Source organism: Theileria parva (assembly GCF_000165365.1).
Source record: "Theileria parva strain Muguga chromosome 4 map unlocalized ctg_529, whole genome shotgun sequence".
Classification (NCBI taxonomy): domain Eukaryota; phylum Apicomplexa; class Aconoidasida; order Piroplasmida; family Theileriidae; genus Theileria; species Theileria parva.
The window spans coordinates 1,326,279-1,348,702 of NW_876246.1; the positions used below are offsets into that span (position 1 = coordinate 1,326,279).

The window sequence follows — 22,424 nt, forward strand, 5'->3', positions numbered from 1 at the left end:
CATGTTTTTAAATCTTTGAGTTATCTAATATACATTGTGTGTAAATATGTTTATATTTTAAGAAAAATAAATTAAATTAACCTGATCATAATTAAAGATCATCTGATCTTCAGTATGTGATATTTTTATACATTTTTGTATATCGTCGCTTTGCCTGACGGAATCCAAAATATGATCACTATCATTAGTTTCCCTTTTTAGTTTAAGTTTTATTTTTGTACCATATATTTCTTAACTTAATGATCTACTCAAGTGATCATTTAAAATTTTAACTCCTTTTATATATTCTCTGTTAGAGAGATTTGTATACTTGAGATGTCAGAATCTTTACGTATTTCTAGGCATCCTTACTCTAAATTTTTAAAAAACAATATTTATAAATCTCTTAATTTATTTTCTGGCGAATTTGGTTCCAAACCTTATAATTCAACAGATCCTTTCACTAGAAAACACATACGCAGTAAAATTCTGGATGAATACATCTCAGTATCTCAATATACACCTATAACAAACTCAAACTCTCAAATAATTGACCGCAGTAAGGAGAAGGAACTTGTAACACCCAAGACTAGGAAGAGTAGGTCGGCCTTGGCAGAGGTTATTGATTCAGTTGATGCTGAACTATGTGCTCTTCGTCCTCCAAAGAAGTTGGAATACCTAGATTCTGACTTAGGTCAGCCTAAATATAGACTAACTGATACTAATTATCTGACTATTTCAGATGCCAACTCAACAGCTGAGAAACCAACTGAGGGCAAGGAAATATCACTTATTCCCCAGGACGTTAAGGCTGAAACGCTGAAAAAATACCTAAAAGAGACCGTTTCAAAGGGTCATGAGATAGCTAGTCTGGATATAAACCCGAAACTGGAAAGAATTCGAAGAGGAAGACCTACTTGGCACGAACCTTGGAAGTTATACCGGGTTATAAAAGGCCACCACGGTTGGGTACACTGTGTTGATGTGGATATTTCAAATGAGTGGTTTGTATCAGGCAGTGCTGATAGGTTGATTAAGATTTGGGACCTAGCCTCATGTGAGTTAAAGCTTTCACTGACCGGCCACATAAACACAGTTCGTGATATTAAGATATCCACCAGGAGCCCGTACATCTTCTCATGCAGTGAGGATAACACTGTCAAGTGCTGGGATATTGAACAGAATAAAGTGGTTAGAAGTTACCACGGACATTTGTCAGGAGTGTACAAGCTAAGTTTACACCCAGAGTTGGATATACTATTCAGTGGTGGTAGAGATGCAGTAGTTCGTGTTTGGGATATAAGAACAAAACAAGCAGTTCATGTATTAACAGGACATTCCGGAACTGTGATGAGCCTTGTTAGTCAATCTTCAGAACCACAGGTTATTTCAGGCTCCCAAGACAAAACTGTTAGGCTCTGGGACCTTTCCATGGGCAAGAGTATAGTGACACTCACAAACCATAAAAAGAGCATAAGAGCAATGTCTATACATCCAACTGAATACTCATTCTGTTCATGTGCCTCAGATAATGTTAAGGTTTGGAAGTGCCCTGAGGGCCAGTTTATTAGAAATATCACAGGCCACAACAGTATTTTAAATTGTAGTGCAATTAAGGATGATGGAGACTCCAGTATCTTAGTTGCAGGTAGTAATGATGGGCAATTACACTTCTGGGATTGGAACTCAGGTTACAAGTTCCAGACCCTTCAATCAAAAGTTCAAAAGGGTTCATTGGAGAGCGAAAACGGTATCTTTGCCCTAGTGTTCGATAAGAGTGAGTCTAGACTCATAACAGCCGAATGCGACAAGACTATAAAGATTTATAAGCAGGACGAAACTGCAACCGAGGAAACACATCCAATTGACTATCAACCATCAAAGATTACTAGATACTATTAACACGAATTTTAATTTCTTAAGTGTTATACTTTCCCAACTGTAAATAATTAATACTCCAGTGTATATACTCAACAGTACCAATTACTGTCATGAGTTAGCTAAATAACCCACGAATGTTTCTAAACCCTAATATATACACATATATGTAATTAGTACTATTAAAACAACCAAATTATACTACTGCACCTAATTTGTTGGAAGCAGCGGTGACGTTAAGTAAAGAACATGACTTGCCTTCTCCCATTGATTCAAAGCCTTCATTCTCAAGTTCGATGCGTTTGTGTTGTATTAAGGAGTGGGTTAGGAAGAAAGAGTATAAGTTCTGAATAAAACAAAGAATGTAAGTTGTAGCTGCCAAGTAATATGCGTTTTCAGTTGTGTATGGTTCATCTTCAAATGTAGAATAGAGTGGCGTCAGGGTGTGCAGTACGGCACAAAACGCCATGAAAAATCCAGAAATTGCATAGTAAGTTCTCAAAGGAAGTAAGCAAGATAAATTTACTTTGATTACCGAGTAAATGCAAAACAACGCAAAAACTATCCCAATTGCAGCAAAGTACGCATCAACCACCAGTATGCCTAAATTGAACCCTTTATGCATAACCAGATAGAAACAAAACACTATTAAACAGGAGTTCAATAGTACAGAAATGACATTAGATAAGGTACTAATGACTTTAATCTTGTTAACGGACAACATCTTGATATGTTATCTTTAAATTTACTATACACTAAGCACCTCGTTTGACTATCGACTAGATATCAAAAGCTAAATATTAAAAATTAAAAATCAGAAAAATTTAAAAAATTGTGAAAGACCTTTATAATTTTATATATAAATTTGATGTATATTGGCACTAATTTATAGATTTAGAATCAAAAACAACGTAGCACATTAGGCGTGTATTTTAACGGTCGTAAACAGAAGAGCTTATGGTCAAATACAAATAGAATCTGGTAAATAGATAAAGAAGCCAAAGTCTTGTTATTTCAACAAATTAAATTAAACAGAAACGGAAAAATTGCATCGGATCGAGGTGAGATTACAGAAGGCCCCGCAAAGGTAGTACAGAGTTGAGGGGACAAATAGAGATTATAGATATTGGTATTTAAGACCTATACAAATAACATGTAAAAAGAAGAGTGAATGATAAAATTAGTGAATAATTGAGAGTTTTAAGAAAGAAATGGTATACAACGGTTCCATGGTTACAATAAAATAAATAATTAAAATTTACTAATTAATTTAGTTAAAAAATGGAAATATATATCATCACAAATGCTCTGGGAAAATAAATCATGAAGGGTGTGTATTTATTCTCTAATTTTGTAAGGTGTAACCACATGGATTCCACTTTAAATTTTTATTGTGTTATTTTCACAACTAACATTTGTAATAATTTAATTTTTAAAAATGGCACACGGATCGCAACATACAAAAGTAGAAAATACCGTAAAAAAGGAATATCCAATGGTAATTTGATATTATAATCACAACGGTTGTAGAGGGATTTATTTCGGAGGTTCCTGGTCATGAAATCGATTTTAGCTCTTGTTCTTGGATTTATTCTTGGATATTTTAAAGTTACTGGAATTCTAGGCTTCATGGTTTTCATACCCTTTCAGTACATTTCCGGCCAGTTTTACTGTACCCAGTTTAAGGTTCCAGACTACCTTATGGATAAGGGAGAAATGTTTACAACTCAATGCTTACCCTCTTTTGGGTTATTTTTGGTATGTGTGTAAATTTTATGATTTTTTTAGATGGTTTGGATCATAACCTACACAATGTTTCACGGCTAAGACTCAATAATTTATTTTAAGCATAAATATATTTATAAATATTAATTTTTTAAGTTGAGAATTTCTTCTTAAACTTGTTGTCACACTCGAATTTCTTCTGATAGTACCTGAGCGCCTGGTCGTTTGCATTTAACGCAATTGTGAGCTCAGGATAGTTCATATAAGTGTAATGTTTGAACCCAGAATCCTCCTGGATCATGAGAGCTATTTTTTCTAGTGCCAACTCAATTTCGTTTTGAGACCCGAATAGAACAAGAACCCGTTCCTGTACCGGACCATCCTCATAAGTCTGTTTAATAACCCTGATATTAGCTCCAGTCATGTCCATTATTTGTTTGAAGTACTTGTTCCGATCCATGGTGAATCTGAGTGATTCTGGAATCAGAACTTCAATTTCAAGCCTTATTTTAGAAGGTTCAATTCTTACAGATTCATCTATTAAGAGCCTTATAACCTCCTCCTGAATAGCCCTGTAGAGAGGCCTGAGAACCTTAAGAATATTGTAGAGTTTGCCGTTGATTAGTAGAACTCCCTTATTATTAGAGCCAGGGAAATGTATTCTTTTAGTAGTGACTGATACATTTACACTAAATTCCTGTTGTAGAGCCTGGACCCGATGTCCGTTGGATCCGAAAAAAGAACCTATAACTCCATGAGACGCTAGAAGCTTTAAGAATGATCTTCTGGGACTCTTCTGAGAGAACATCTGCGCCAACGTGAAGTCGTAAGTTGATTCATTTCCACTATCCTTCAGGAACGCCTCATATCTCAGGTTGGAGTCAACGTTATACTTTTCATGCATCGTCATTACCATGTTCTTTATCATTTTCTGGAGCGTATCAATTTTGTTGTAGATGATATGCTCTCCATAGGTTAGTTCTTTAGAAAAATCTTTAGAAACCCTTTCACTCCTGTCATCTTGAAAATCTAAAGTTAATTTTAAAATTATGGAACTAACCTGGTCTAGTTATTATCATTTGATTACTATCGGGACTACTTATAGTCAGGTCATAATAGTTTTCATTTGGGTTTCCTCCAAGAGCACTTTTGATGGTATCAATGATTCCAAACTGATAAGCCAGACTAGATTCAAAGTTGTCAAGTTTATCTCCAAATACCAACAGTTGACTGTCCATTGTCCTTACATAGTTCATGTCGTTTCCATCAACTTCAGTTTTAGCGAGTGACCGGGTGTATGACATGTCTCCGTTTGTCATTAAGTCGATGGCGTCGTCGGCATGAATCATAGAAGACTTGTTCGTATCCTCATTTTTAGACGAGAAATTCATATAATAGCTATCTAAAACATTTTTGTATTAGGATTGGACCTACTTTTGGAGTTTATATCGTAGGCTTCCTTATTCAAATTCGTCATGTTTTCTCCATGGTAATCCGATTTTGAAAGAATGACTAAAGAATTTTAAACTAAAATTACTTACTATTTGAAATCCCTTCATTTATAAAGTCTTGTATATCTCTGTTTTGGTCCTAAAATCAATTTTAGGTTTAAAAAATGTACCGGTTCTGTCTTATTTGAGTTATTCGAGGTTCTTTGTGGGTTTTCCATTATCTCAACAATTCTTTATCTTCAAAAATAATTATTTAAACATCAAATATTAAACTGTTATACTGTTAGTTCTTTATTATAAATGTTTTAACACAGTATACTGGTCTTTTAAGCTTGAAATTTTGGTTTTTAACAATTATTTTACACTTACTTTACAGGTATTTTACAAGTTATGTTACACAAATGTATTAGATTATTATTCAAATTATTGAAAATCTATTGTACAGTTTTGAAATTATACTAAATCTACTTTACACATTGTAAAGAGGTTTGTTATACTGCATTTATTGTCTTTGGATCTTTTTTCCTTTAACAAATAAAAGCTTGAGAAATACTACATTAACTTACACACTAAACTTAAATTTAGTAAAAATCATAGAAGATGGGACATTTAGTTAGAATTAAAATGTCTAGATGTAAGAGGACTGACACAACCTGTTGAAGTTTGAAATGCTATGTTACAAAAAGTTATGGAAATCTGCAAAATAAAGACGCAATTTTTTGAGCCAAATTACTGATGTGTAGATTAGTTGGAAGTAGTTAAGAGAAATTGAACGTGTAATGTAATAATAAATGTGTCGACATTTTTGTCATAATGCTGGAAATTAAAAGATCAAAAACAACATGTGCGTCTCAGACGTTGGAGCCACCGAATAATATAATAACACCAAATACAGGGAGATTACGTGAATTTTCAGTGGGAAATATATGCAATAAATGATTTTGTCAAAAGTTGGTATTTCTGTGTAGAATCTCAGGATAGAGAAATTGGAGAGTTCAAATGAGGTTAATCAAGAGTATATTTAAATGAAAAAATATAATACGTGGAAAATTATAGAGAGAAAAATTAAAATAACAGGTAAAATAATCAAATAAAAAAAGCGGTACCGGTAGGGATCGAACCTACGACCTTGTGGTTAACAGCCACACGCTCTAACCAGCTGAGCTACGGAACCGACACTCCGAAGTCGATTTAATATTTGATTTAATTTATATATAGAGAATTGTACACAAATAAAAGATTCTAGAGGTTGAATATTATTTAAAACAAAAATATAAAAATGAAGGTAAAATGAATCTAGGGGTTATTTTATTAAATCTAAATGTTAGGCTGTTGTGTTATTTATCTACATCAGTCCAGCCGGTGCGATGCCTTCTTCGCTCTTTAGGTCTTACTACATGTATAATCTTAATATTTTTAATTGCTTACCTTTTTCGTCCAGCGATTCATTTGAAAGGGCCTCATATACTCCAGGATCATACACTTCCTTGCTGTAGTTTGAGCAGTACCCTTTGATGTCAAAAACGGCCATAATTTTCTACTTTTATATGTTAATTTAATGTGTATAAATTTTACCTCTAAAAGGTATGGATTCTTGAATTCAAGTGATTCCTCCAGGTTCTGGTTAGTCGTAACTCCCTGCTCTGTTATCTTCTTCAGTCGTTCTATTTCTTCCTGATTATTAAATTATAAAAAGTATTAAAATTTACCAATAATTTAGGCGGCATCTCCACATCTGTTACTTCCGGTACTTTGTACCCATCTTCGGGCTCCTTACTCATTTTTATACCATCAAGATTTAAACATATTCTTTATAATAAATATACACGGTTATAAAATACATTATATTACATGTATAGAGTGAAAAGTAAATTATTGTGTTTATGTTTTATTTAACTCTCTGAAAAATAGTTATGGTGGTTAACCTACTCTTATTCTTATATTGGTGGAAGGCTTGTTCTTCCTTGCCATTTTTTCTTCTAATTTCTTGGCCTTTTCGACGCTAATCTCTGACTCTTCTCCGCTCTAATGATACAAATTAGTAATAATTTGTTTTCTAGGTAAATAATTAACTACTGATTCGGTTCTGTATGCTCTGGCCATCTTATTATATGCAAATTCAGATTCAGACCTCTCTTTTATCACAGCTTCTCTTAGTTTTGATGGGAGCGAGAAGTTCTTGGAGTAGTCAACCAGGTTTACCACGGCTTTAATCAGATTTTGAAAGTAGCCGGATTTTTTACATAAAGTAAAGCAACACGAGAGAGTGGGACTACAACATAGTTAATTATTTTTAACAATTTTGATTAGTGTGTAACGTACCTTTTTACTAATTGTGCGTCTCCCGGTACCACATCAGACAAGTAAAAATACTCCAAGTAGTTGTAAAATGGCTCAAACAGGTGCAAAACATGATTTGCAAACTGAACCATAGCCTTATCATTTGAACTAACATATCCTCTAAAACAGTCAGGTAGGTCTTTACTTTCATATAAGTGGGAGAACAACAACTAAGCATTTATTTAATTTAATTTATCATTTGCACTAAATATTTTTATATAAATACATACCAAATGAGGATATTGTGAAATAAACAATTTATTTTTAACTTTTCTACAAACTGCGAATAACAATTGATCCTGAAAATTTTTGCTGGATATTAAAGTTACCAGAGATTCAAATCTTACATCAAAAGTAACAGTGTCCTTTGCTGTATGAAAGAATCTAATGACATTTTCGTGCCAGAAGCACTGTCTCTTTACAAACTAAAGCCATGTTTATAACACTTGACTTACTTGAAAGTTAATCAATAGCCAGTTACAACTTGTTCTTCCGGATGCATACATCTCAAATTCATGCCATCCTTTCTCAATCAGAGCGGTCTGGTCACGCTCTATATATTCAAAGTTCTCTTCTAACACCGGTAAGGCTGTGTTACACCTAAAATATTGTCTAAACAAAACACATACAGTTGTTCTGCCCATTTTTTGTTACGATCGTATCCATAATATGCATAAAGACCTAATAAAGCAACCAGAACCAAGAAATAGGCGTAATTTCTTCTAAAATTTCTTGGAAACTCCTTTGAGAGTGGTTCTGAGATCTTTGAGAATATTTTCCAAATTTTTGAGGGTTTTATTCCGCCTAGGCTTTCTAAAAAAATTTATAATTATGAAGGATTAGGGATAAATATCATTTTCCTCACCTAGTGGGTTTGTTACATCAGATTGCGGTTTTCTATATTGAAAACTCGTTGTAGGTTCTGGCCTATCATCATTTGACTGGCTAAAAAACCTATCTTTAAGCTCTACAATATTAGTTAATTTACTTGTACTAAAATACCTGAGAATGAAGGAAAGGATAAAGAGTTTACACGGCCAACACTGGAAAGTGTAAGCAAAAGGATTGGAATAATGAGCGTTAATTTACAGTAACGTTTCATTTTATATAAACATCATTATAGATACACAAATCGACAAATTAAAAAATAGGTTTATAAATTATAATAAAGTTCATGTGTAAAGATCTCGAGCACCATAGATAAGGAATTAAAAATGGAAATAAGAAAATAACCGAGGTAAAATACAATTAAAATGATTTTAAAATGATTTTTAAATTTATTTATAATCCATCTGGTCTATAATCCCACTGTGTATTGTCCAGTGGGCACACACGTCTGGTTTTGAGCCATGTAGAGATACAATGTAGATGAAATGCGTGACCGCAAGCTCCCCAACTAATAGTACATCCTGGTTGCTCTGTAATATCTTGAGATTCTTTGTTATGTTTGGCCTAAATTATATTCTAAATCACAACACTGTATTCATACCTGGCAGTCTAAACAGTGATCCATAATATGATTCCTACAAATAGCGCAATTATCTACTGACATTCTCCATGACCACACCGCCACGGCCGACCATCTTTTTACAACAAACCTTGGTCTTCTTATTCTGATTCCCATCTACTGAGCATCTGTTTATTCCACATTAAATTTGAAATTTTGATCCCAAATGGTTAATTATAAATAAATTTAAAATAATTTCACTTCATTATTAAAATGTATAATCTATAAAATCTAATTTCATACCCCAGAGGAGAGTCAAAAATCTTACACATAAAATGTTTTAAATTAAAAACATTTTGTGACACAAATTATAAAAATGATCGTATATAAATTATAGATGTATTAAAAATGTACAATAAGGTGTTAAAGGTCTGTAATTATGATACTTCTAAGCCTCTGATGCCGGATAGGGCACTGATAAGAAGTTTAATGGCTTATAACTTTCGAGATAACCACTATTCCTCTGAAAACTCAACTAAATCTAAAAACAATCATGACAAAAACTCTACTGTACGTCACGAATCTCCATCTCACGGAAATTTAAAGATAAGGAGTAAAGTAAGGTCAATGGCTTTTAATTCTCATGGAACTAGACTGTACATTGCAACCAGAGATTCAGTTTATCTGTTTAACGTTCAATCTATGGCTGTAGAACATACCCTTCATTTAAAAACGACAACTTTAATCGCACATCCAAAACACCCAAATATTTTTGCTCTTCTAGTTCAGGTAATTCTAAAATTTTATTATATTTTTAGGGCTCTTCCCACTCTAAGCCTTCTGTTAAAGTTTTCGATGCTAAATACACTGAAGCCAGGAGTTATAAGGTGGATTTAACCTTAATGTGTGTGATAACAAGCGCATTTAATGAGAACTGGTACACCGGATGCTGGTCCCTGGATGGGAAGTATATGGCTCTCGTGGATCGAGAGGATACTCTACAAGTGGTAGAGTTTGGAAATTCATATAAAGATATGCAATTGAAGGAAAACTCTTCGGTAAAACTTGATTCTGAAGCCTATGGAATAATTTATACCAAGGATTACTTGGTGATACACAGAGTGGATGGGCATTTACAGATTTTTTCTCTTGATTTGAATGATTCTTTTGTAGAAAGGGCTCACTCACACATAGTGACAGCCTCTGCATTTGATTCTAATAGAAACCTTCTAGCCACTGGAGGAAGCGATCATGTTGTAAACCTCTTCGACGTTGACTCACGAATGGTTTGTATAACCACATTTCCCAGACTTGAAGGCCAGGTATCTAGCTTATCCTTCTCCTCTAACGGAGCACTGCTGGCTTGGGGAACAAAAGACTCTGCACCTTGTCCCATCGATGATTTAAGTGTGATTGATTCAACCTTGGAATCCAGTACCTCTTCCTCTAAGGAAACCGAAGATAAACCTCCACAGTACTATCTCACAATCGCGGGCGTAGACCCTTCAGAAATATATTACCAACATAACACACCCTCTCCTGTTGCCCATGTTGCATTTTCTCCCAATAAACCGCTTTTGGCCTATGCCTGCGATTACGACTCATTCCCAAGAGGGGGCAAGAGTTCCTCCCACGGGAATCTGGTCGGATTTTTACATTTACCATTTTAAAATGTTTTTTTTAATTTTTTCATGTTATTTAATTTATTTTATACATTCGGATTCTCACACATCAAATATTTTCTCAAGTATTTTATAGTCTAATGTGTAAACGCTTTAGGACTCAATTCCAACCCAGTTTCATTTCGACCAAAGGAAATAACCTTGGAATCCTTGTCACTGTATTTATTTATTTATAGTTTACATCATTAAATATCAGAAATGATGAGAAGATAATAACGAAATCAAAACCAATCGACATCAACTCGGAACTTTCAGCAGTTTCCAGGAAAACATACAAAAATCTACCGTATAATTTAGAATATTATTATTTGAGAATATTATTAATCAATGTTAGGAAACCAGAGAGTGTTAAGCTTACACATGATGTGGCATCTGAAATCGAACGCCTAAGAAATATTGACGTTTGTTTGCTTATTTTCATGAAATTTAGTTTGAACCAGTGACAAAACCTACAGTGGAACCAGAATTGAACTATAAAGATGGTAAATATCAAATATTAATGGAATGTGTAGGAATACATATCAAGAAACCACTTTCTGAACCTGATTTGGATTTGAAAAGGTAAATATTTACAGTATATAATAATTAAATTAAAAGTCATAATGAGTTTTCAATAGAATTGATGACTATTTGATAATTTACAAGAACCCTTTGGTGTATATACCGACCATTCTTGTCTTTTCAGTATCTCTACCGTCATTTTCATACTTGTAAGTTTTGTATTTGGAAATCAATTGGTAGTCTGGTGTACGGAAGAGAAGTTTCAAGGTATTCAATCAGAGGGATAACATCCTTCGTGTTATACTTTCTAATATACAACACACTTAAAAGTGTGTATATAATAGGAATAGTATTGGCAATTATATTTTCCTTCTTATCATTCAGGTTTGTGAATTCAATAAATTCATAAATTAGTATCGCATTAAAACCACTCAAGTATTTTAATTTTGGACCAAGGAGTAAGTTTAGAATTTTATAAAAATCACTTAGGTGTAAGAAAGGAACCTATTGGATGGGTATTTTTAAAATAAAAGATAAATTATTAATAGATTTTCGTGATTCTGTTCTCATGTGTAGTATTCTCAAACTTGGTTTACAAGATCTTATTCGTCATCCTACAGTTAATTACAGGGAGTTTTACAGCGCCTAGATTCCTAAGAGCAATATTCCCAGTGTTTTATCTCCTTTTCCTGACTGTTGTATCGGGGGTACGATGATAGATATTCAGATGTGTATATTAATTTTCAGGTTGTTCTGGGCCTATTAATAGTTGTAGTACCAACTAAATACGCCCAAAACTCAGTGTTCGCATTATCTTGCTCGTATATACTTATGTCTGGTGAGAACAGCTTGGATTTTACAGTTTCACTCTTAGGTGTATCGTACTTGAATGACTTCTTGGTGTATAATTTCACCTCAAATCTGAGGCCACTGCAATTTGATATGAGTTTGTCACATTATACTTATATCCAATAATTAACTTTTTTAGCTCAATTTTTCGATAGTAACGTAACACTTTCTACTTCACATTTTCTAATTGTTCTTGGGACACTGCTTGTGTCAAGTGTCACAACCTTCCTTAATAGTAATAAATATTTAAAGTAATTTTTTGTTAAAAATTTTATATTAAATATTTAATTCATGTTTATTCCGATTTTTGTTAACCTTCCTCTTTAATTCGTTAATTTCATTATGTTTGGAATCGCCTTTAGAAGTTTAGTGAGGAGATCTGAAGTTTCAGTTTCAAAATCATTTGGAAGTCTAAATGACTGCTTCAAACTATTTGAAACAAATAATTCAGTTCCAACTCAAGAGCTATATGACGCTTTTAAGTATCTAGCTTCAGATACCACAGTGAGAAAAAACGCAATAAAGGATGAAAGATATCCTTCAATGCTTAAGCAGTTAGATACACGTTTGAGTACATTAAATTCGTCATATTTGGGGAATTTTGCACTCAGACTTTTACTACTTTCACAGTCGAATAGCTATTTGGAAAACGACCGTAATGACATGAATGCTGAACAAACAAAAAAAGTATTAGAGAAAATAGCAACAACTATGATTGATAAGGGAGGACATGTAAAGGAGATAACTCAAGTAGCATATGCAGCGGCTAGTTTGGGAGTGGTAAATCATCCGATTTTCGATTATGAAAAACAACAGCTTACCCTTAACATAGATTTGGCAACTCCAGACTCGCTTAACCTGTCACTACAGACAGCATTTAAGAGAGGAACGAGAGATAGAGTTTATCTGGCACTTTTGTGTGAAAAACTCACTGAACTCACTGATAGGTTCACTTCAAACGATGTAGTTATGACACTAAGATCCCTATCAAAAACAGGGTAATTAAAATAATTAAATAGTGTATGTTTAGATTATTGAAGGGGTTTCTATTACGTAGACTTTTTACACTAATGATGGATAATCTTGACCAATTTACGGAGACTCAACTTATCCAGTCCTCCTACAGGCTGGCAACACTCAAGTTCTTTACTTCGAATAATTTTAAGACTGTTTTCAACGTTCTTAAGCCTAAAATTGAAGAAATGCCATTTCACCTAAAAGTTGAGGTAGTTTTAAATAAATTTTATTTTATTTAGTTACTTGCTGCAAGCTGTTTGAGTAATGTTGAGACTGATAACGAGGATATGCTTAACTTGTTGGATTCTATAAAAATTGACAAGGATTACGATCTTTTAAACTTATCAGATTACATATATGCATCAGCTTATTACAAAAGATACGGTAACACTTGGATAATGATATTTGTCTTTAGGAGATCAGCTACAAAAGGCAGTTTCAAACATGACTAGCAAAACACCATTTATAGCAAGGTAACCTTAAATCAATAAATATGAAATTAGGAAATACGCTTTACTTGCAAAAGAAGCGCTTGACACAATTTCCCTAGAGTCAAATCTGAAGATAAACCTATCAGATTCGTGGAAGGAGGCACTGGAGAACTTTGGTAATTTCTTTTAAATATAAAAATGTGTAGAAAGAACAGAAATGGAGAAGATGGAAAACCAACCTATTTACCAGGAATCCAAAAAAATTCTAGAATCTACTGGGAAATTCAAATTCTTACAGAAAGTTGGACCTTTTCTGGTATCATTTGTTGACGATGAGAGAAAATTATGTATTGATGTGGAACACAGCAATCTTATAAGCAATTTATCTTTGAAATTAAGGTTAGATTCAATTTTTGTGAATTATAATAATTTTTAACCTAGGAACCTTAATGCACTTGGATATAAGGCAGCCGTAGTTAGATATTGGGAATGGAGAAGATTAAAAACAGAGGTAGATTTTCATATGTTTTTATAAATTATTTTTAGAGTGCTCAGGCCAGTTATATATCTAAATTACTCCAGAGCTTTTCAGAATAACCTGAAATATTCACTAGTGCTTTAAATTTTGAAATTAATTATGGTTTCTGAATCTTTGACCAGAGATAGAGTACGTATAATATAATAATTTAATATATGTTATATGTTAGAAGAATGAGCTAAAGTACGCCTTCAGATTGTATGATAAGGACGGGGATGGAAAACTCTCTTTCAATACCTTTAAAACTCTACTTAAATCGATAGGAATCCACCTTACTAAGGGTGAACTAGAATTTCTAAAGTACGGTAAGATTTATATAAAAATGTGTAAGTAAACTATTGTGAAATAGAGGAAGGTGTCAGAGGAGGGTTTAGTCTCGAAAATTTATATGCTCTTGGGGAATCTTTTTATACAAATTCTGTTATAAAGGAAAAGGTTATGGAATCTCTAAAAGAACATTTCAATAATTCCACACATTTGGACAAATATGAGCTTAAAAAACTACTAATTAAACTGGGTATCACGCATCACAAAAATCATCTTTTAGGGAAGCAAGTAAGGGCAAGTGAGCGGGAAATCGAATCGTTTTTTAAATTTTATATAAATGATCAAGTATCAAAGGATCTAACAATTGAAAGATTCGTTGATGAGTAAGTTTCAATATGCTGATATAATGGATAGGGCATTAATGGAATCTTAAATAATAAATAATTCAAAACATGAAAGACAATAAATAATGGTTTAATATTGACTACTTTGGCATAGATAATGTGATTCTGTGAATATCTGAGATTATGTAGCGAGTGCATATGTATGTGTAGTTAATGTGTTAGAAGGTTTGTATTTAGGGTTGGATCATGCGTTATCTGAGTGCAGGTATTATTGGATAATTGAATTGATGGGCATTTGAGTTTGAATCAGGTTGATGTGTCAGATTGAGTTGAATTGAGCCCTATGAAAAGTAGGGTTTCCCATGTCAATTATGATTTGTGTGCTTTAGTCACAATTTTTGAGAGTTTTGTTTCAGATTATTAAAACTTAATAAATCTCGTGACCCATTAAGTAATAAGACTAAACAAAAATGTCAGGACGTGGAAAGGGTGGAAAAGGTTTAGGAAAGGGTGGAGCTAAGCGCCATCGTAAGGTATTGCGTGACAACATTCAAGGTGTTACTAAACCAGCCATAAGGAGGTTGGCACGTAGGGGTGGTGTAAAGCGTATATCAGGTTTGATATATGAGGAAGTGAGAGGCGTTTTGAAGGTTTTCCTTGAGAACGTTGTTAAGGATTCCGTTACCTACACTGAGCACGCCCGTAGGAAGACAGTCACTGCCATGGACGTTGTCTATTCACTTAAGAGACAAGGAAGAACCCTTTACGGTTTCGGTGGTTAAACTTTTTAACCTCTTGTCACTATTGTAATCCCAATTTAATATTCGCCCGGATTAATTTCCAACCCAGGCTTCACTTGAAGCCATAATCATACACTAATTTTTTATCATTATTCATATATTTATTATCTTACATTTTTTACACCATTATATTCTCATTTATCATTATTAATATTTAATGAATTTGGTACATTTTAATTTATTTAAAATAATTTTTTTGTTTTATATAATTTTTAATTTTTTATTTTGTTTTAACACTGTAGAATCGTACAAATTTCATCATGCTAATCATCACTATTTGAATGTACGTTTTACTCATTATTCACCCCTTGATTACCATTTATTTTATAGAATAATTGTTTAAATTTTAACACACTTTTAAAAGTATCCGATACTCGGAAGAATCCTTTCAATTATCGCGACACATTCTCTAATGATTTTAACTTGTACAATATAAATTCCGAAAATGAAAATATTTTAAATAAACAAGACCAAAATCCAGTCCAGAGGACTGATTTAAAAGGGAAAAAGTTGACAATAGTTTGTAACTGGAAGTGTTATTTGAACACTAAATTATCGAACGAAATGATAAATTTGTATGGAAGTCTTAAATTTCCAGAGAATATAGAGGTAAATGACTTTATTTTAACAGTTTATAGGTTATCACTTCACCTTCCTCAATCCATTTGGCTTCAATGGTCTCACAATATAAAGGATTTGGAAGCAGGTGTAAACCCTGTAGTCAAAACGTTAGTCATTACTCTAAAAGTTTTGGACCATATACCGGAGAGATAACAGCAGGAATGCTAAAGGTTAGGTTTCTGGTTTAAAAAATTACTTAGGATTTGGGCGTAAACTGGACGATTGTGGGTCACAGCGAGTGTGAAACACCCGGGAACCACAGCGTATTATAGTAACCAAATAAAGCTTTTTAGGATAAAAACAATGAAGCTATAAATAGGAAGGTTGTAAATGCGTTGAATTCAGGGCTCAATGTAATTTTATGTATTGGTTCGTTCGACATAATGTTACACACCTGTAGGGGAACCTAAAGGATTTAATTCAGATTTGTCAAGTTATCTCTCCAAACAATTGGAGGTAAAAATTGGAATTGTAATGAAGTTTAGGAATTTTTGAAAGATGTAAATTTAACCGGGGAACAAAGACTAGTAGTGGCATATGAGCCATACTACTCAATAGGGACGGATAAACCGGCAGACCCGGAATTAGTGAATAAAGTGATAGAAGATTTGAAAAAATCACTGGGAGATAAAGTCAAAGGAGTTAAATTTATCTACGGAGGCTCAGTTAATGAAGAAAATGCACATCGGTATATCAAAAAGAGGAATATCGATGGAATCATGGTTGGAAGGGTTGCACATAATGAAAAGTTCGTGGAAATAATTGAAAATTTTGTAAAATTGACTACTTTGGCATAGATAATGTGATTCTGTGAATATCTGAGATTATGTAGCGAGTGCATATGTATGTGTAGTTAATGTGTTAGAAGGTTTGTATTTAGGGTTGGATCATGCGTTATCTGAGTGCAGGTATTATTGGATAATTGAATTGATGGGCATTTGAGTTTGAATCAGGTTGATGTGTCAGATTGAGTTGAATTGAGCCCTATGAAAAGTAGGGTTTCCCATGTCAATTATGATTTGTGTGCTTTAGTCACAATTTTTGAGAGTTTTGTTTCAGATTATTAAAACTTAATAAATCTCGTGACCCATTAAGTAATAAGACTAAACAAAAATGTCAGGACGTGGAAAGGGTGGAAAAGGTTTAGGAAAGGGTGGAGCTAAGCGCCATCGTAAGGTATTGCGTGACAACATTCAAGGTGTTACTAAACCAGCCATAAGGAGGTTGGCACGTAGGGGTGGTGTAAAGCGTATATCAGGTTTGATATATGAGGAAGTGAGAGGCGTTTTGAAGGTTTTCCTTGAGAACGTTGTTAAGGATTCCGTTACCTACACTGAGCACGCCCGTAGGAAGACAGTCACTGCCATGGACGTTGTCTATTCACTTAAGAGACAAGGAAGAACCCTTTACGGTTTCGGTGGTTAAACTTTTTAACCTCTTGTCACTATTGTAATCCCAATTTAATATTCGCCCGGATTAATTTCCAACCCAGGCTTCACTTGAAGCCATAATCATACACTAATTTTTTACCACCATTCATATATTTATTATCTTACATTTTGTATATATTTGTTAAATATTTTATATAAGTCGCCCTATATATTTCAATTTATATAATGTGTAATTATATTTTTAATACGATTGAACGTCTACGTGTTGCCTCCTCTTTTGATTTTTCCTATAAACACCATCTATTGATTCAGCGTTGGTGGTGAGGCACTGCAAAAATGCTTGGTCTGTCCTTGAAACAGTCTTCTCATTAGGGGAAGGAATATGGTCCCTTTCACGCTTACAGACCTCCACATCTACTTGATTTTTATCCTCTAACTCACTTAAGTCAACAGCGAAGTCAGTAGTAATGCAATCCTGGCGATTGACACCCCCGTTGTTCCTGTAATTTGGATTTACAGGATTCCAGAAACTACGTTCTCCAGATCCCGACCCACCGTTGTTACCGTAGCTGTTTCCATCATTGCCGCTACCGCCGTTTGGATTCTTGGGGAACTTGCGGTTGTTACTGTTGGAACTGTCGTTACTGTTGTTCCTGAGCTTAAGAGAATGGTCAAAAACAGTAGGAAGACCAGCCAACCAAGGATGAGCAAGAGCATCTGAAGCAGAAGAAATCCTCTTCCGCTTATCAAAGCTTAGCAAACGCTTGCAGAGGTCACGTGCTAGAGGAAACTCACCTAAAGGAGGAGTGTTAAAGTCTATACCGTTGGCCTCAGCTGCTGCCAAAACTGCGTGGCTGGCTTTAGCATCGTACATCTTGTCCATTGATATCGGAGGAATACCGGTCATCAGAATGTACAAAACAATCCCAATAGACCACATGTCAGAAGCAGTGGAATACTCATCGCCCCTTAGAATTTCAGGAGCTAAATAACCATAGGTACCAACTAACCTTCTCTTCCCATTGACAACCTCAGTCTTATCAGCAGTAGGGCAGTCTGTCATTTTGCAGGTATCAAAGTCAATTAAGGCCAACTCGTACCTCTCAGCAACGGGTAAAACTGACCTCGTTGGGTTCCTAAACATGATGTTCTCAGGCTTAATGTCCCTGTGAAGCAAGTTCATCGAGTGTAAAGCCTCCGCAGCAAGCAGAATCTGCCTGAAAATATACTTACAAATGTCCTCAGGGATAGCCTTCTCCTTAAGCAAGTACTCAAACAGCTCACCTCCAATGAATTTCTCAGTAACAATGTAGAAACTGGTTTCGGACTCCCAAATCTGGTCAATTCTCATTAAATTGGGCATTGGAGGCATATTTAACAACTTCTCGCACAGAGCGCGCCAGTTGTTAAGACTATCCACCCCGGGAGGGATTCGGGATTTAGAAATAATCTTAAGAATCTTAGGCTCTCCAGTCTTGCGATCAATTATATCACGAAGCAATGGCCGTGAAGACGATTTTTTATTGGAATCTGCACAAATACGGAGCTCTGCTCCTATATAGTAGTAGCTTGATAGCTTACTCCCCGCTGATAACTTCCTGATTTTTTTGTGTTCAGGGGTTCGGAGAGCGTCAATTGACACCCTCTCCAAGTTCCTAGAATCACCCTCATTGTTTACCACCTTTGGTGACAGCTTCTCATCCTGGTCCGATTTCGACCCTTCATTGTATTTGCTATCCCTCAAATGTGCCTTCGTCGCATCCAATATCGCTCCTTGTTGCATTATATTACAAATTTAAAATTTTCTAAACCAACGTTATTTACACATTGGAACTTACTTGGAACAATTCAACGAATTATGGTACAGCGATGCCTTATAAGAAAAATACTTTACTGGTATTTAAATATTTATAAATTAACTGCATCGATAAATTTAAAATTTTAAGTTTATACACAAAGGGTGTAACACAATCATTTCAAATGATTCTACGATTTTTCGTCAAGAATATCTCTACTAAAATATTTAGTAAAAAAATCTCATGAATAAATAACAGAATCCATTTTAATCCATATAATGGTTAATAAAATAATAACCTCAAATTTTCGACATGCTTCGCGTCCATCTTTTAGGCATGCGATATTTTGTGATTCGTAGTCGAGTTCAATATTGCAGGACGGTGCAAACAATTGGCGAATATTTGTGTAGACTCAGGTCAAATACATTTTAGATTTGACATTACTATTCCAAATTTGCTGTTTTATAACATATGTTTACATAATGGCCTGAATTACAGTGTATGATATCCTATTCACTGCTTTCCAGATTTATGGGTGTTTTAAAACATGTTAGTGGAGTTATTTTCAGCCTTCCATGAAAGAAAATCATTTAAAATGCTCTTTATAAGTCAGATCACCTATCATTCTTTTACTAATTTTTAGATCTAAGCCTTACAATCCATATCTTAAGTGCGGTCGATTACCTAGGTATATCATCACATAATTCCCTGATATTTTAGATTTAAATCCCTCAAATTTATACTAATTTAGTTTTCCATTTTGAATAAAATGTGTAAGATAGAATCAAAATTTCGTTCATATTAATTTGATACACGTGGTATTCTTATAATATTATAGAAATCAACGTATTAAATACATTAAAGACCATTATTTTTAATTTATATTCTTATAAAAATATCTTTCCACTAGAATACACATTAAAAGGGTGATGAATATGGGTTTGAAAATCAATATAAAAATGAGTTCATTTACACATTATACTTTTAAAATTAAAATCGTGAATAATTAGTCGGATTAAGGTTCGAACTCAGAATCAAATATCAAATCAAATGGGTCGCCAGTCCAGGAACGTTTTAAAAGATTTGCAAAGTCCTCGTAGGGAATATATGTTCCGTTACTTGAGGCTTCAGATATCATTAAACTAAGCTCATTTTCTGAAATGTCAGCTCCTAATAATGGTTTAGCACATATAACAAGTACCTATATCATTAACTGCCGATTTTAGGCTCTCTAATGTGATTTTCCCTGAAATTACTTATAGAATATTAAAAGGCTACCTGTTCCATCCTGGAGCTGATTAAATATTTTCTCTATCTCTTTCGAGTTGTATCGAGTGTGTATTCTAGAAACTATAAGGGTTTTAAAGTCAGTTGGAGTTAGCGTGTCATTTTCATCCTTTCCAACCTCTTTAAATAACTCCTTTATCTAAATTCAATATATCTCAAGATAACTAACATTTTCTGAGGATGGGTTAAGCCTAAGAGCCTTAAAAGCCGCTTGACATTCAAAAAAATCAATTTTATTATCATTATTCTTGTCAAATAATGAAAAAGCTTCCTCCACCTCCGCTTCTAGAGCTCTATTCATAATATTCTTGCGCAGTTTGTTCACATCTCCTGGGCTAAACTCTTGATCTGAATCTTCAAATTCAGGATCATTCACGTAATCAACAAGTGTACTGGCGGTTGATGAGATTTCATTACTCAGAGACTGTAATTCGTATTCCATTTTGAAAACTCACGTAATAAAAGTGTAATGAAAAAACGAAAATTGTGTTAAAATGAGGGAAATAGAATTCTATTACGAAAATCAACAAATGTTTATAAAAATTAGCGAAAATAAGGGACACATAAAAAATATCGACTAACACATTATGGTGTTGAATGAAAAAAGAAAAAGTGGTAAGTTAAAATCACGTAAAACAAATGATTATGAAAACGGGGTAAAAATTAAAAAACTAAAAATATAATTTTAAGAAAATATCTTTAAAAATAAAACAACAAAATTTTAAAAAAATCAAAGATTTCAGTGTATAATATTTCAAAACCTATAATTCAGGTAGAAGACTAAGAAATAAATTAAAGGTAGGGATTGTGGATGAATATAAAGTAGAATAATTTGAAAAGTGTATGACAATGTATAGTAAAGTAGATGTGGTTAAGAAACACAAATGTTAAAATAGGGAATTTCAAGTATAATATCACTTCATAATTGGTGTAAAACGATTAATAAAAAATGTAAGAATATAAGAAGTGATTTTCCTGTTCTATTTAGAGCTGCTTTAGTTTATACCTCATACCCCCATTTAAGGGGTTATGGCGAAGGTTATATTGTATCATTAATTGATAATTGACACATTTATCACTTAATTAAATTAATTATATGTTATTTATTATTTCAAACTACACTTTTTAGGATTCCCTTCTTATAGTAGATTGTCTTGATAAAATATGGTACGGTTTTATTTTTAGATTCTTCCATACACAACTAACCCTTATCTCACTAATTCCATCATATTATTTATTCATAAATATTGCTTAAATATAATTCTTTTAGGGTCGTGGTCCCAAGAAACATATGAAGCGTATTAACGCTCCGTCCCACTGGATGTTGGACAAGCTTACGGGAAGGTATGCCCCGAAGGCTTCCCCCGGCCCACATAAATCGCGAGAATGTTTACCTCTTCTAGTTTTACTTAGAAATCGTCTGAAATATGCCCTTACCTACGATGAAGTAAAATTAATAGTAAAGCAGAGGCTGGTAAAGGTTGACGGGAAGGTCAGGACTGATATCACATACCCAACTGGATTTATGGATGTTGTCTCCCTCGATAAGACGAATGAGAAGTTTAGAATGCTTTATGACACTAAGGGTCGCTTCTGTCCTCACAAAATCACTGACGAGGAGGCCACATACAAGCTTTGTAGAGTAAAGAAGACTTTTCTGGGTCCAAAGGAGGTTAATCTGGCTGTAACCCACGACGGAAGGACCTTTAGGTGTGTCCACCCCGAGGTAAAGGCTGGAGACTCCCTGAGAGTTGAAGTTTCCACTGGAAAAGTCCTGGAATTTCTTAAATTTGAGCCTGGAAACTTAGTGATGATAACTGGTGGTCACAACGTAGGCAGAGTTGGCACTGTAGTTAGTAAGGAGAAACACCCAGGAAGCTTTGACCTCGTTCACGTCAAGGACTCCCAGGACAATACCTTCTCAACAAGAAGCTCAAATGTGTTTGTAATTGGCGTTGGGACCAAGAGCTACGTCTCACTTCCTTACGAAAGGGGTTTGAGAAAAACCATAATTGAACAGAGGAACGAGAGACTTGCAAAGTCATTACGCCACTAATTTACTATACTGTACTATATATGT

At 34.0% G+C, this 22,424-nt stretch overlaps 17 protein-coding genes and 1 non-coding gene across 18 annotated transcripts; 10 read left to right on the top strand and 8 right to left on the bottom strand.

The window, feature by feature from the left end:
• The first annotated feature begins 148 nt into the window (after positions 1-148).
• On the top strand, positions 149-1,909 carry Plrg1 (WD domain G-beta repeat protein). The gene has a single exon (XM_759209.2). It carries the CDS (start codon positions 316-318, stop codon positions 1,879-1,881), a length of 1,566 nt encoding a protein of 521 aa, XP_764302.1. The 5' UTR covers positions 149-315; the 3' UTR covers positions 1,882-1,909.
• Positions 1,910-2,050: 141 nt separating this feature from the next.
• On the bottom strand, positions 2,051-3,161 carry TpMuguga_04g02330 (putative integral membrane protein). The gene has a single exon (XM_061306160.1). The coding sequence runs from the start codon at positions 2,579-2,581 to the stop codon at positions 2,054-2,056; it is 528 nt and encodes a 175-aa protein (XP_061161883.1). The 5' UTR covers positions 2,582-3,161; the 3' UTR covers positions 2,051-2,053.
• TpMuguga_04g02090 (Rab5-interacting protein (Rab5ip) family protein) lies at positions 3,025-3,715 on the top strand. Its single transcript, XM_061306129.1, has 3 exons — positions 3,025-3,355; positions 3,388-3,615; positions 3,646-3,715. The coding sequence occupies exons 1-3, from the start codon at positions 3,296-3,298 to the stop codon at positions 3,682-3,684; spliced, it is 327 nt and encodes a 108-aa protein (XP_061161882.1). The 5' UTR covers positions 3,025-3,295; the 3' UTR covers positions 3,685-3,715.
• An 18-nt stretch (positions 3,716-3,733) lies between these two features.
• Positions 3,734-6,113, bottom strand: TpMuguga_04g02670 (uncharacterized protein; the record flags this gene model as incomplete). Its single annotated transcript, XM_061306207.1, has 5 exons — positions 5,204-6,113; positions 5,124-5,172; positions 5,017-5,094; positions 4,643-4,984; positions 3,734-4,611 (listed from the first exon to the last, which is right to left on the bottom strand). Exons 1-5 carry the CDS (start codon positions 5,249-5,251, stop codon positions 3,734-3,736), a joined length of 1,395 nt encoding a protein of 464 aa, XP_061161884.1. The 5' UTR covers positions 5,252-6,113.
• A 20-nt stretch (positions 6,114-6,133) lies between these two features.
• On the bottom strand, positions 6,134-6,207 carry TpMuguga_04g00938. The gene has a single exon. It is a non-coding gene; the product is annotated as a tRNA-Asn (tRNA).
• Positions 6,208-6,329: 122 nt separating this feature from the next.
• Positions 6,330-6,814, bottom strand: TpMuguga_04g02285 (HCNGP-like family protein; the record flags this gene model as incomplete). The annotated part of the gene is made up of 4 exons (XM_061306154.1): positions 6,330-6,426; positions 6,462-6,570; positions 6,609-6,707; positions 6,743-6,814. 4 exons carry the CDS (start codon positions 6,812-6,814, stop codon positions 6,371-6,373), a joined length of 336 nt encoding a protein of 111 aa, XP_061161885.1. The 3' UTR covers positions 6,330-6,370.
• A 107-nt stretch (positions 6,815-6,921) lies between these two features.
• On the bottom strand, positions 6,922-8,519 carry TpMuguga_04g00668 (uncharacterized protein; the record flags this gene model as incomplete). The annotated part of the gene is made up of 10 exons (XM_759211.2): positions 8,376-8,519; positions 8,239-8,340; positions 8,003-8,186; positions 7,829-7,973; positions 7,703-7,798; positions 7,604-7,672; positions 7,356-7,543; positions 7,110-7,305; positions 6,963-7,058; positions 6,922-6,933 (listed from the first exon to the last, which is right to left on the bottom strand). Exons 1-10 carry the CDS (start codon positions 8,473-8,475, stop codon positions 6,922-6,924), a joined length of 1,188 nt encoding a protein of 395 aa, XP_764304.2. The 5' UTR covers positions 8,476-8,519.
• A 90-nt stretch (positions 8,520-8,609) lies between these two features.
• On the bottom strand, positions 8,610-9,103 carry rbx-1 (RING-box protein 1B). The gene is made up of 2 exons (XM_759212.2): positions 8,863-9,103; positions 8,610-8,825 (listed from the first exon to the last, which is right to left on the bottom strand). Exons 1-2 carry the CDS (start codon positions 8,995-8,997, stop codon positions 8,655-8,657), a joined length of 306 nt encoding a protein of 101 aa, XP_764305.1. The 5' UTR covers positions 8,998-9,103; the 3' UTR covers positions 8,610-8,654.
• A 45-nt stretch (positions 9,104-9,148) lies between these two features.
• Positions 9,149-10,490, top strand: THOC3 (WD domain G-beta repeat protein; the record flags this gene model as incomplete). The annotated part of the gene is made up of 2 exons (XM_759213.2): positions 9,149-9,609; positions 9,639-10,490. The coding sequence occupies exons 1-2, from the start codon at positions 9,229-9,231 to the stop codon at positions 10,488-10,490; spliced, it is 1,233 nt and encodes a 410-aa protein (XP_764306.1). The 5' UTR covers positions 9,149-9,228.
• On the top strand, positions 10,485-12,126 carry TpMuguga_04g00671 (putative integral membrane protein). Its single transcript, XM_061306049.1, is given in 14 exon segments — positions 10,485-10,567; positions 10,600-10,660; positions 10,679-10,788; positions 10,837-10,903; positions 10,933-10,984; positions 11,015-11,063; positions 11,120-11,212; positions 11,244-11,387; positions 11,418-11,461; positions 11,493-11,518; positions 11,552-11,710; positions 11,751-11,841; positions 11,878-11,949; positions 11,992-12,126. The coding sequence occupies 14 exon segments, from the start codon at positions 10,512-10,514 to the stop codon at positions 12,105-12,107; spliced, it is 1,140 nt and encodes a 379-aa protein (XP_061161213.1). The 5' UTR covers positions 10,485-10,511; the 3' UTR covers positions 12,108-12,126.
• On the top strand, positions 12,103-13,897 carry TpMuguga_04g00672 (RAP domain protein; the record flags this gene model as incomplete). Its single annotated transcript, XM_759215.2, has 8 exons — positions 12,103-12,850; positions 12,883-13,078; positions 13,109-13,253; positions 13,285-13,342; positions 13,373-13,476; positions 13,507-13,699; positions 13,742-13,811; positions 13,847-13,897. The coding sequence occupies exons 1-8, from the start codon at positions 12,195-12,197 to the stop codon at positions 13,895-13,897; spliced, it is 1,473 nt and encodes a 490-aa protein (XP_764308.1). The 5' UTR covers positions 12,103-12,194.
• TpMuguga_04g02160 (EF hand family protein) lies at positions 13,817-14,623 on the top strand. Its single transcript, XM_759216.2, has 5 exons — positions 13,817-13,967; positions 14,008-14,143; positions 14,188-14,355; positions 14,386-14,488; positions 14,520-14,623. Exons 1-5 carry the CDS (start codon positions 13,938-13,940, stop codon positions 14,536-14,538), a joined length of 456 nt encoding a protein of 151 aa, XP_764309.2. The 5' UTR covers positions 13,817-13,937; the 3' UTR covers positions 14,539-14,623.
• Positions 14,624-14,854: 231 nt separating this feature from the next.
• Positions 14,855-15,282, top strand: TpMuguga_04g00675 (Core histone H2A/H2B/H3/H4 family protein). The gene has a single exon (XM_759218.2). The coding sequence runs from the start codon at positions 14,920-14,922 to the stop codon at positions 15,229-15,231; it is 312 nt and encodes a 103-aa protein (XP_764311.1). The 5' UTR covers positions 14,855-14,919; the 3' UTR covers positions 15,232-15,282.
• A 124-nt stretch (positions 15,283-15,406) lies between these two features.
• On the top strand, positions 15,407-16,667 carry TPI (Triosephosphate isomerase family protein; the record flags this gene model as incomplete). Its single annotated transcript, XM_061306050.1, has 7 exons — positions 15,407-15,532; positions 15,580-15,858; positions 15,888-16,040; positions 16,071-16,133; positions 16,164-16,239; positions 16,271-16,326; positions 16,356-16,667. The coding sequence occupies 7 exons, from the start codon at positions 15,407-15,409 to the stop codon at positions 16,665-16,667; spliced, it is 1,065 nt and encodes a 354-aa protein (XP_061161214.1).
• Positions 16,668-16,918: 251 nt separating this feature from the next.
• TpMuguga_04g00677 (Core histone H2A/H2B/H3/H4 family protein) lies at positions 16,919-17,345 on the top strand. The gene has a single exon (XM_759220.2). It carries the CDS (start codon positions 16,984-16,986, stop codon positions 17,293-17,295), a length of 312 nt encoding a protein of 103 aa, XP_764313.1. The 5' UTR covers positions 16,919-16,983; the 3' UTR covers positions 17,296-17,345.
• A 155-nt stretch (positions 17,346-17,500) lies between these two features.
• CPK4 (Calcium-dependent protein kinase 4) lies at positions 17,501-19,962 on the bottom strand. Its single transcript, XM_759221.2, has 2 exons — positions 19,100-19,962; positions 17,501-19,066 (listed from the first exon to the last, which is right to left on the bottom strand). Exon 2 carries the CDS (start codon positions 19,042-19,044, stop codon positions 17,503-17,505), a length of 1,542 nt encoding a protein of 513 aa, XP_764314.1. The 5' UTR covers positions 19,045-19,066; positions 19,100-19,962; the 3' UTR covers positions 17,501-17,502.
• CAL (Caltractin) lies at positions 19,963-21,293 on the bottom strand. The gene is made up of 4 exons (XM_061306051.1): positions 20,514-21,293; positions 20,336-20,483; positions 20,259-20,303; positions 19,963-20,227 (listed from the first exon to the last, which is right to left on the bottom strand). The coding sequence occupies exons 1-4, from the start codon at positions 20,784-20,786 to the stop codon at positions 20,073-20,075; spliced, it is 621 nt and encodes a 206-aa protein (XP_061161215.1). The 5' UTR covers positions 20,787-21,293; the 3' UTR covers positions 19,963-20,072.
• Positions 21,294-21,326: 33 nt separating this feature from the next.
• On the top strand, positions 21,327-22,414 carry RpS4 (40S ribosomal protein S4). The gene is made up of 2 exons (XM_759223.2): positions 21,327-21,511; positions 21,615-22,414. The coding sequence occupies exons 1-2, from the start codon at positions 21,509-21,511 to the stop codon at positions 22,398-22,400; spliced, it is 789 nt and encodes a 262-aa protein (XP_764316.1). The 5' UTR covers positions 21,327-21,508; the 3' UTR covers positions 22,401-22,414.
• The last annotated feature ends 10 nt before the right edge of the window (positions 22,415-22,424 follow it).

Bases quoted from the DNA above. Each gene is read 5' to 3' on its own strand.
- Plrg1 (XM_759209.2), top strand. From the start codon at position 316: ATGTCAGAATCTTTACGTATTTCTAGGCATCCTTACTCTAAATTTTTA.
- TpMuguga_04g02330 (XM_061306160.1), bottom strand. From the start codon at position 2,581: ATGTTGTCCGTTAACAAGATTAAAGTCATTAGTACCTTATCTAATGTC.
- TpMuguga_04g02090 (XM_061306129.1), top strand. From the start codon at position 3,296: ATGGCACACGGATCGCAACATACAAAAGTAGAAAATACCGTAAAAAAG. The intron at 3,356-3,387 runs GTAATTTGATAT...CAACGGTTGTAG, and splicing joins TAAAAAAGGAATATCCAATG to AGGGATTTATTTCGGAGGTT. The intron at 3,616-3,645 runs GTATGTGTGTAA...TGATTTTTTTAG, and splicing joins CCTCTTTTGGGTTATTTTTG to ATGGTTTGGATCATAACCTA.
- rbx-1 (XM_759212.2), bottom strand. From the start codon at position 8,997: ATGGGAATCAGAATAAGAAGACCAAGGTTTGTTGTAAAAAGATGGTCG. The intron at 8,826-8,862 runs GTATGAATACAG...AATATAATTTAG, and splicing joins ATCACTGTTTAGACTGCCAG to GCCAAACATAACAAAGAATC.
- TpMuguga_04g00671 (XM_061306049.1), top strand. From the start codon at position 10,512: ATGTTATTTAATTTATTTTATACATTCGGATTCTCACACATCAAATAT. The intron at 10,789-10,836 runs GTATAATTTAGA...AATCAATGTTAG, and splicing joins AAAACATACAAAAATCTACC to GAAACCAGAGAGTGTTAAGC. The intron at 10,985-11,014 runs GTAAATATCAAA...TGGAATGTGTAG, and splicing joins AGAATTGAACTATAAAGATG to GAATACATATCAAGAAACCA.
- TpMuguga_04g02160 (XM_759216.2), top strand. From the start codon at position 13,938: ATGGTTTCTGAATCTTTGACCAGAGATAGA. The intron at 13,968-14,007 runs GTACGTATAATA...GTTATATGTTAG, and splicing joins AATCTTTGACCAGAGATAGA to AAGAATGAGCTAAAGTACGC. The intron at 14,144-14,187 runs GTAAGATTTATA...ATTGTGAAATAG, and splicing joins ACTAGAATTTCTAAAGTACG to AGGAAGGTGTCAGAGGAGGG.
- TpMuguga_04g00675 (XM_759218.2), top strand. From the start codon at position 14,920: ATGTCAGGACGTGGAAAGGGTGGAAAAGGTTTAGGAAAGGGTGGAGCT.
- TpMuguga_04g00677 (XM_759220.2), top strand. From the start codon at position 16,984: ATGTCAGGACGTGGAAAGGGTGGAAAAGGTTTAGGAAAGGGTGGAGCT.
- CPK4 (XM_759221.2), bottom strand. From the start codon at position 19,044: ATGCAACAAGGAGCGATATTGGATGCGACGAAGGCACATTTGAGGGAT.
- CAL (XM_061306051.1), bottom strand. From the start codon at position 20,786: ATGGAATACGAATTACAGTCTCTGAGTAATGAAATCTCATCAACCGCC. The intron at 20,484-20,513 runs GTTAGTTATCTT...TATTGAATTTAG, and splicing joins TTAACCCATCCTCAGAAAAT to ATAAAGGAGTTATTTAAAGA. The intron at 20,304-20,335 runs GTAGCCTTTTAA...AAGTAATTTCAG, and splicing joins TCAGCTCCAGGATGGAACAG to GGAAAATCACATTAGAGAGC.